Below are 10,262 nucleotides of genomic sequence, written 5' to 3'. Positions count from 1 at the left end.
TATAAATACTCAACATAAAAACACAATTGTTTATTTGGAAAACCTAATATAAGGAAAACTAGGGGTAGATGATGAAGAAAATTTCATTATGAATAAAGAAAATTATAAGATGAAGAAGAGATTGTTTTGTTTTCTCTATTTGCGGGTACTTTGCGTCAACTGTTGTTCAAAATCTTGTTCATAAAGCTTAACCAGATTATTCCGAGTGATGTCCATAATGTCAAACCATGTCCGATGCTTTCCCGACTGAATCTTTGGAACAGGTTCAGTGCAGCTAACTACAATCAGCAAGCCACAACCCAGATGCGATCGGTTGGTGAAGGGGAAGTTGATATCGCCAAGGAAACCACAACCAAAATGTGGACATCTTGGATTGAATCTCTTTCCTTCTTGAGCCAAGCAAAGAACTAGAAGCAAAAGAAAAGAGAAAACAAGAAACAGAATGTAGCAGAGACCAGCCATCTCTTCTCGCTAGCAGAAGTCTTTTGTATTTTCTTCTCTTCTTTCCCAGTACAGAAGTTGAGTTTCCCTATACATCCAAACACACCAGTTGACTCAGAAATTACATAGAGAAGACTAAGAGAATCAGAAGGAAATGAGTGCAAGTTGGGTTCTTGGTCAAGCTTACTCAAATGGCACAGAGAAATAAAAGATCTTGTCTCCATGACTAGGAATTCAAAGCATAATGGCCAAAAAATGACTCCCTATCGTTTACATTACTGTCATGGACAAAGAATACTATTACATTAATGTCATGACCAAAGGAAACTCATTATAGGAGCGCAAATATTTTCGTGAAAAATTCAAAACCAGGAATGGACACACCATTGAGAAAATTTCACTATGGATGAAAATGATTACGAGAGGACGATATTACTGTGCTCTCTATCGTGGCACACATATGCTCTCTCTAATTTTGTATGCACTTTAATACAACTTTTATTTACAAACTGTTGCAAACCTAAATGAATGGCTAACAGTCCTCCTTGCTATTGGTTCCAGCAGCTCCTTCCAATAGGTTCAACAATCCCAGTTTCTTCCAAACAACAGCCCAATCAACAGCCCCAAATCACTCACAAACAAAAAAGGAAATTGGGTATAAGTCACAGATACAAATTCACTCTCAATGTTCTTTTCATCATTTATAATTGAACAAGATTGTAATGAGATCAAACAGAGCAGTAATAACATTTCATTCCATATTCATAATGAGAAAATAGCTACAGCAATGATCCAAGTCTGTAACAATAGGTCAATCTGGGAAACAAGAACCCAAAGAGCAATAACAAAGAGCAACAGTTAAAAAACAATTAACACAGCTGGGTTTCGAGAGCCAGCCCTCTGCAAAATTATCGCTAACTACAAGTAGTAATAACTGAATAATGTCTTCAGTCTCCTTTAGCATGCACTCCTGCAGTCTGCTTTAGCATGCGCTCCTGAATAAATATATGCACACCCCTCTCTAACTGAAAATGGACCCCACCATTAATGATTCTTGTCTCTGAATTCTAGAAGGGAAACTTCAACTAATTTCAGTTGCTCTGATGAGCTGTCCAAACTGCCCCTGCCCACTTGGTCATTACTTTTGCTCTAAGTTGGGCCAACATTCACACCCGTTGGGCTGCCTCCTAGAATCTTCACTTTGGGCCTGCGACGGTACACTTTTGTGATTGGATTTCCATCACAAACCCTAACAGGCAAATAGTTGATATTTGTACTCACACGACACATGTTCTTGTCTCATGTCACTCTTATTCTACCATCTTGAATTTTAGAATTTGGATCAGCACTATATAATAATTACAATAAAAGATGGAAACTATATTGTTCTCATCCTTAGATAAATTTTGATGGTCCTGTTGAGACTTCAAGAATAAGGTGTGAACATGGAAAATGGGTTTCACACAATTATCAATCACAATTTGGATTTAAAGTCACACGAAAAAAAAAAAAATAAATAAAATTATTCATTGTTAATAACATTAATAAGTAAGCCATGATTGGAACAATTACAAAATATGATCACTGCTGTAGCAGTTTCAGAGCCTAAATAAAGAAGAAGAAACAGCTCCATTCAACATGAATTTATAAAGTGCATTCCCCCTTGCTTGAACCTACACAGCGCATATGTACTGCTATGAACAGCACATAAATAAGAGTAGATGAACTAAAAATCCATCTGTAAGAAGTTAGAGGAATGAACACTTCAATTGCTAAGCTGGCCTTTTTATGCTTGCAACAGAACCCGGATATTAGAACTTCCATGGAAGTGGTATTGGAGGAATTCACTGGAATTGAAAGTTGGGAGTGCAAGCCAAGGAATCTAAACAATATTTTGACAGAGGCACTCTGCGTGTCCTTTTGAAAAATCAAAATATGTTCTTTTCCTTGCACTTCCAGTAAACCTTTCATTTGTAACAGAAAAATGACACTAACAAAGATGCTTCTAGCATTTGATGAAATCCTTGTCACCTTCCTTATCACTTGTTCCAAATTTCCCATTATGCAAGCCAATGGACAACCGACCTAAGTCAGTCAATACTTGTCCAGAAGTTAGATTAAATGGTGGCAATTTGATGTCTAAGTTGAACAATTATCTCTTTGTCGTAATTTTTTTCCTGATTTTTCCAATCCAAACGTTTTCCCATCAGTGGAAAACTATGACTTAGAAACTGTCCCAACTTTTTGTTTGTGTTAGTCCTCAAACAAAATTCAAAGTCAATTGCGTGGTCAAGAAGTTAAACGAAAATGGAAAATGCAGAATAATATAAGTTGAAAGTTGTGATTCATGTTTGATTAATTCATTTGATTGAGGAATGGTAATATGTCACACACTTTACTCTTAATTGAACACTCACGGCAGAAAAACATAAAAAAACTGAAACTAAAAATAACAATATGGTTTTTACATAGTCTAGCTAAGATCCCTCTTAGCTTACATCTATAGTATCATGTTCAACTCAAATCAAATCACTAAACTGAATAATTAACTCTCAAATACAAATTTGAAATTTTACATACAACGCAAACACTCTATATATGAGTTGAATCACGAAACTAACCTGTAAAGTGAAATAACAAAAAACAAGCTGTACGAGCCGTAAATGCATGAATTAATTACTTGAAAATAAAAAACAGTTAGTTACCACCTATAAAATATGAAGAAATGACATAAAAATGTTGTGACAAAAATCAGCAATGTGCATACATGAGTCCATGAGAAAATGTTGTCCCATCACCGAACATTTATGAGAAGATCTGTTTATTGGTTTCCAGTCACTGGCAAACCCGTCCAGAAGGTGTCCCATCACTGAACATTCATGATTTAGAAACTGCCATCACTTGCTATATGTGCTAGTCTTCACCATCCAAAATTTTCCAATTCAACTGCGTGGTGTAGAGGTTACAAAAATGGAACTAAAGGAAAACTGCACCATCAGAAATACACATACAGAACCCAACACGAGTCTTTCATTGTTATGATGTTTTCTAAATCTGTTGCCAATTCGAGTTTGGTATTTAGAATGTCTGGTGTCTCTTATCTTACATTTTTCTTTGTCTCTCATCTTTTACTTGGTTCTTTGGCTCAAGAAGAAGAGGGCTCCAGCCCAAAATGTCAACCTTTTCATTGTGGAATGCTTGGCCTTGTAAGCTTCCCTTTTTTCAATGAAACGTATCCTGAATGTGGATTCTTGAGAATAAAGAACTGCACTGAACAGGAGTCTCCTAGCATTCAATTGGGAAAAGATTGGCCAAGGCTTTATGTTGATCACATCTCTCAGGATTATAAGTTTCAGCTTCACGATCAACCAATAAATTGGTCAGGCCCACCAGAATTTAACAAGTCGGGGAGCAACAGAAGCTGTGATGGATTATTAAAAAAATTTACCCTGGCAAGCCCATATTCAGTCTTTTTTAAAATCAATCAAAACCTGCTCAATTGTTCCCATGGCGGAAAGCCCGAAGATTTTGGACCCCGGAAGCTTTGCAATGACTCCACGTACGACATTTTCGACGAGAAGTGCCCGTCAAAACTCCCATCTAATTGCTTTCGTATCTTGTTCACAAATAAGACGATTCAAAAGGGTGTTACCTTCTTGAACTTGTCCACCCATATGTTTGAACTCCAAGTGACTGAAGAATGTGTTCTGTGTCGTACCAGGGGAGGCAAATGTCAAGTTTACAAGGAGAAATTTCATTGTTTAATAGGTACACCATACTGATTTCTTGATGACGATTAATTCTTCAATTACTTGTCTCGAAATTAATGCTTTTCTTTATTTTGATTAGCCTCAGCCCCCTCCTCATCTGAACTTGGACGAACTCAGAAAGGTAACTTTTGAATGTCACAACAAGATGTATATTTGGTTTACATTTTCCTGTTTTAGCGAAATTTTCTCTGACTAATGTGGTTTTTTCTGATTTGGGTTTTCCACGTAAAATCTTGTGTTCTTGTGTTAGCTTATTTTTGTGTTGGGTTTGTTATTTATTCTCAGAGCCTCATAATATTTTTGCAGATAAACAACAATGGTGGAAGCTAGCCTTGGGACTAGGTAATGTACTTCTTTAACCAAATCAAAGGTCATAAATATATGAATTATATTATTTCAGAATATTTCTTCTGTACCATTTCTAATATTTCTCCCTCATATTGCGTATCTGCTCGTAATATTTACAATGCTTTATCTTGCTCATAAGGTATCGGAATTGGAGGATTAGCCATCCTGATTGTTGTATTGATTTGGTCCATCCACCGTCACAAGAAAAAAATATCTGCAAGCTTCAACTCAAGACTCATTTCCAATGATCCCCCAAGATCAGAATTGGAAGTAGGTAGTGTCTGTTTTGGTGTCCCGCTCTTCTCATACAAAGAACTTGCAGAAGCCACTGATAACTTTAGTCATGAGAAAGAGCTTGGAGATGGTGGCTTTGGACGGGTGTATTACGGTAAGAAGCTAAACAATGAATGTTTATTTTAAATTTTAGTGTACAAGAAAGAAAAAATTAGAATAGAGGAAGAGCTGAATGGTTGTTAAATGGCCTATTTGATCTCTTGCAATCAGCGAAACTTCAGGACGGGAGGGAAGTTGCAGTGAAGCGCTTTCATGAGCACAACAATAGAAAGTTTGAGCAGTTTATGAATGAAATTGAGATCCTCACTCGATTGCGCCACAAGAATCTTGTGTCCCTTTATGGCTGCACTTCACGTCACAGTCCACAGGGTCTCCTCCTGGTGTATGAATTCATTCCTAATGGAACCGTTGCTGATCATCTTCGCGGTGGAAGAGTGAAGCCTGGCTCACTTCCATGGCCTATTCGCATGAACATCGCAATAGAAACAGCTAGCGCATTGGCTTACCTCCATGCTTCTGATATCATACACAGGGACATGAAGACTAACAACATTCTACTTGATAACAACTTCAGTGTAAAAGTTGCAGATTTTGGGCTTTCGCGGTTGTTTCCAACCGATGTCACTCATGTCTCAACAGCTCCACAAGGAAGTCCGGGCTATGTCGATCCTGAGTATCATTTATGTTATCAGTTAACAGATAAGAGTGATGTTTATAGCTTTGGAGTTGTCCTGATTGAGCTCATTTCATCAATGCCTCCTGTTGATATGAACAGGGAGAAACAAGAGATTAACTTGGCTTACTTAGCAGTAAACAGGATTCAGAATTCTGCACTTGAAGAGCTGATTGACCCATGTCTTGGATTTCAATCAGATGAAGAAGTTAAAAGGATGACAACTTCAGTTGCAGAGCTTGCCTTTCTATGTCTGCAACAGAACAGGGAAATGAGACCTTCCATGAATGCGGTATTGGAGGAATTGAAGAGAATTCAAAGTTGCAGCGTGCAGCATACAGCTTCATCACCAGATTTTGAAGTGGCTTCCTTGTTGAAGAATGTCAGTCTGTCATCAACATCCGTGACATCAAAATGGGTTAGCAGCGAAATTACATCTAGTCGTAGTAGTTAATGGTTTATTGGCCTTTTCTAAGCTGTAGAAGGCTGCCCACCATGAGGATAATTGTATTGTGAATTTAATCTTAATGAGACTTTAACCGAATAAAGAGAAAATCTTTGACAAAAACAATCTATCAAAGGCACAAAAGTTTATGCGGTTTGTCAATGTATCTATATCCACAAAGCGGTCGTTCTTTTATTAATTATGAATAAGTAAGTCTAAATTCGTTATATTGTATAATTGAGAGTTTCTTGCAAATTGTCATACTCAGAACAACCTCATTCCTTCTTGGAACATCCATATTCTTCCTTGGAACGTCTACAAAGCTTCTGGAACAGGCAACAGTAAAATTTCTATGACAATCATTGTACACTATATGTGTCACAGGCTGATTTTCTCCACGATGCACCTATGCGGCACCTAGCTGGAACTCTGTTTTTAAGTCAGCAACCTGTCCCAAAAGCTGCTTAAAAACAATGGAAAGACTGTTGCAAAATGAAATTGGAAGAAGCACAATCAAGAACACCAAAAGACAAATCAAACAAAGACTATGAGAGAGTGAAACTTTGTTGGAAAAATATTTTGTATTATTTGATTGCTTGCTTGATTCATTTAGTTGTACAATGGTCCTTTTTATGGGCTTAAAAAGCTTACTACAGGATAAATGTTGCTTCCCAACACTCAACCATCTAAGGCTTTTACGAATGTCTCCCAACACCCAATCAACGTAGGCTCCACTTGTTGGCACATTCTACAAGTGGACTGAAAAATTGGGCTATTTCAATACTTGGATTTGACTGCATTGCTTGGCTATTGAAAGTAGACTAGACACACCCAAACTAATGCTTTTTTCTTGCTAGAAACTGGATTGGAAGCTTGACTGCACTGTTACGTGCGTGCAGGTTACACTATGATGGTGCCCTACCACTCTCATACCAGTCGGGCCGTGACATATGATGCCTAAAACGACCCTTTCATGCTTGAAACAACTCCGTTTTGCTACTTCATTATCTATAACACTCATTCGCCTGTTATGGAATGCTCATTTCATCTATTTCGAAACTTTAAGTTGACACGTTTTCGAATATGAGTCATCATTTTTTAACAAACTGAAACCCCTCTGCTTTGAAATATTTGTGTATTTATTTCTGGATTCAAGCACAAGCTTTTTATTCATAGGTTTCTTGTACTTCTTTGTAACACCAAGTACTTGCTATTCTAGTATTCATACACTGCAGATATTTTTCAACAGTAGAACCTAAACTTTGACGAGTCAAGATCTGTTTCTTTTTTTCCACCCAGTGGATTGTTTTTTTTTTTTTTTTAATTTTGAAAATTTTCAATGGTTCAATACAATATGAACATCATAAATGACACTAAAAAATTATACCCATTTCACCTTCTTGGTCACTTGTAGGCGTAACACTCCACATATTTCATTTCCACGAATTACTGTAAAAATGTTAAGTATATATAGATATTTCATAAATTATCAAAACATATTCTGATTTATTAAAAAAATAATAATATCTTAATAGTGAGTCAAACTATTATACTAAAAAGTTATAGTAAAAATATATTCGATTCAAACTAGTTCAGGTTCTAATCTATATTTGACTCGAACGAGTTGAACTTAAATTGAAACTCTAACTCAATAATTTAACTCAAGTTTGACATCTCACCGACATAGTTACACTAAAACTCTTTTTTTTTTCAATATTTTTTTCTTTTCTGATGACTTTTATCCTTCTTTTTTATGTTACTTTGAGCTGAAACATAACTAACATTTTGAATTTAAGGCAAATTCAAAGTGTACCTTTATTTAGATTCAATTGGCTCAAACCTACCCCTCACCGCTTGCTCCAAGATGTACGCCAATCAAAATCAGCCTTTTTAGACAGTTGATAATTGACAAGAAGTTTGTTAGAAATATGGCGGAAACTTGTTGTTTAAGTTAAATCATCATGCTTTAAACTTTGTTATAATCTTTTCAACTATGCTTAATTAATATTAAATTTGTTACCATAATAGTTGTAGCCTTGTAGCTAAATAATATAAGATAAACATATGAGTAATATTATATGTATATATTTTAGATATACAAATATGTATATGTATATATATGTCATCAGATGACTTTAATTTGAAATTACTCAATTATATAATAACACATATAAATACATATTTATATATATAATAACACATATAAATATATACATATTTAATTTGAAATTACTCAATTCTAGGCTTTGTAACCTAAAACGCATCTTAACAGTTTAAGGAGCTCACAAATTATTTAATTATTCAAATCCTCCCACCCTTAATCGATATGGGTTACACAAACAGAGTACAAACCGACCCAGTATCTCTTCCATGTTTTGCCAATATAGAATTTACCTAAGGGTATCACACTTTTTATTATTAGAGCTAGATTCGAGCCGAGCTGAGCTTGAGCTCGAGCTTGGTTTGGTTTACATATAGCTAAACTCGAGTTCGTCAAAGCAAAACTTGAACTCAACTTGTTTTTAATTATTAAAATAACGTCGTTTTAATACATATTAGTTAAAACGACATCGTTTTGTATTAAAATTTTTAATTAGAAAATTTGGTGAATTGTAATACCCTCAGGTATATTCCAGGGGTAATTATGTCTTTTGACCCTGTTTTGAGATTTTTCTCATTTTAAATATATATATGTAGGGGTGTGCTTTATATATATATATATATATATAAATGCAAAAAAAAGGGCAAAAAGGGAAAAGAGAAAAAGAGAAAGAGATAAAGCTTATTAGATAAAGAGAAAGAGAAGACTTTTCCATCATTTTGCATCTTCTCCCGTAAAAAAAACTCCAGCAGCCTCCTTTCATGTTCTTTTCTTTGCTTTCTTGAAGCCAAAGGAAGAAGTTGAAGGAATATTAGAAGATAAAATAAGAAGAAAAGAAAAGGAAGCACTTGGAAGCTTTGGTAACCAAAGATCTCCTTCCTTCTCCTTTCATCTATGTTTATATGCATGTTATGTGAATATGTTAGAGTGTTTTGGTATTGATTTAAAGTTGTCTTGATGATAAAGGAAGCAAAACAAAGAGGAGAAAACCAACTTGCAAAGGTTTGACTTGAAATAAGGTAAGGGGTTTCCTCCTTGATATGTGATATGTTTTAGGGTTTTGGTTCCTTAGATCTATATTATATATGTTGATTTTGATGTTGAGGAATGTTGTTTTGCCATTTGGGATGTCTATGTATGTGATTTTGCTCATGGCAGAAAGTTACAGAATATTTACAGTTTTTGCCACTGAGTTCGTCCCATGTTTTGGCTGCCTTATTGAATGAATTATGAGTGCTATTATATCTTGTTGGAAAGATCTTTGAATCCTCTTTCCAATGATATATAGCTTATATGAATTAGAGATCATTTTGACTGTTAAAGATTGTATAAACCGAAAGGACTGTTTTACTAAAGAAAAACAGGGGAGGCAGTTTTTGCCACTGAATTTATCTGCTGTTTTGACTGCCTGATTGAATGAATTATGAGTGCTATTATAGGTCGTTGGAAAGATCTTTGAATCCTCTTTTCAACGATATATAGTTTGTATGAATTAGAAACCATTTGGGCTGTTAAATTGTATAAAAAGTATGCTGCCCTGCTAAATGTCTGTTCTGTGAACAGTATTTCGTAATTTTATCACTGAGTTTAGCTCACGTTTTGACTGCCATATCTATCGAATTATGAGTGCTATTATAGGTCGTTGGAAAGATCTTTGAATCCTCTTTTCAACGATATATAGCTTGTATGAATTAGAAACCGTTTGGGATGTTAAATTGTATGAAAAAGAAGGTTGCCCTGCTAAATGTCTGTTCTGTGAACAGTGTTTTGCAATTCTGGGCAGGAAAGAAAGAAGGAAAGAAAGAAAGAAAGAAAGAAAGAAAAGGAAGAAGAAAGGAAAGAAAGGAAAGGAAAGGAAAGAAAAGAAGGAAAGAAAAAGAAAGAAAAATAAGAAAAAGAATTTGGGACTCAAGATTTAGGGGTCGTCCCAAGAGTAATGTCTGGTGAGTTATGAACAAAATTAAATGGAAGCAAATTTAGTAAAATATAAGATCCGTATGTATGCTATAAACTATGAGGGGGCACTTTACACTACACCGCCCGCAGTAGGGCACGTCCGCAGTAGGACACGTCCGTAGTAGGACATAGACCCCTAGTAGGGTCCGCTCACAGTAGAGCATGCTCGCAGTAGAGCTCAATTCAGATTCAGAAATAGTGTAGTGAAAGAAAAAGAGCTTGAGCTTAGAAAAG

At 35.5% G+C, this 10,262-nt stretch overlaps 1 protein-coding gene and 1 long non-coding RNA gene across 3 annotated transcripts; one reads left to right on the top strand and one right to left on the bottom strand.

Moving 5' to 3' along the window:
* Positions 1 to 1,398, bottom strand: LOC123214528. Of its 2 annotated transcripts, XR_006501846.1 has the most exons (3): positions 962 to 1,398; positions 629 to 719; positions 1 to 529 (listed from the first exon to the last, which is right to left on the bottom strand). It is a non-coding gene; the product is annotated as an uncharacterized LOC123214528 (long non-coding RNA). The 2 variants fall into 2 exon arrangements; XR_006501845.1 differs by having other exon boundaries at positions 629 to 1,398.
* A 1,985-nt stretch (positions 1,399 to 3,383) lies between these two features.
* On the top strand, positions 3,384 to 6,133 carry LOC123214520 (LEAF RUST 10 DISEASE-RESISTANCE LOCUS RECEPTOR-LIKE PROTEIN KINASE-like 1.1). The gene is made up of 5 exons (XM_044634334.1): positions 3,384 to 4,209; positions 4,291 to 4,332; positions 4,518 to 4,553; positions 4,699 to 4,947; positions 5,064 to 6,133. Exons 1-5 carry the CDS (start codon positions 3,480 to 3,482, stop codon positions 5,978 to 5,980), a joined length of 1,974 nt encoding a protein of 657 aa, XP_044490269.1. The 5' UTR covers positions 3,384 to 3,479; the 3' UTR covers positions 5,981 to 6,133.
* Positions 6,134 to 10,262: the final 4,129 nt, after the last annotated feature.

Source organism: Mangifera indica, chromosome 4, assembly GCF_011075055.1.
Source record: "Mangifera indica cultivar Alphonso chromosome 4, CATAS_Mindica_2.1, whole genome shotgun sequence".
Lineage (NCBI taxonomy): Eukaryota > Viridiplantae > Streptophyta > Magnoliopsida > Sapindales > Anacardiaceae > Mangifera > Mangifera indica.
Note: the sequence above shows the minus strand (reverse complement) of the source record. Positions and strands in the feature narration are given on the sequence as shown.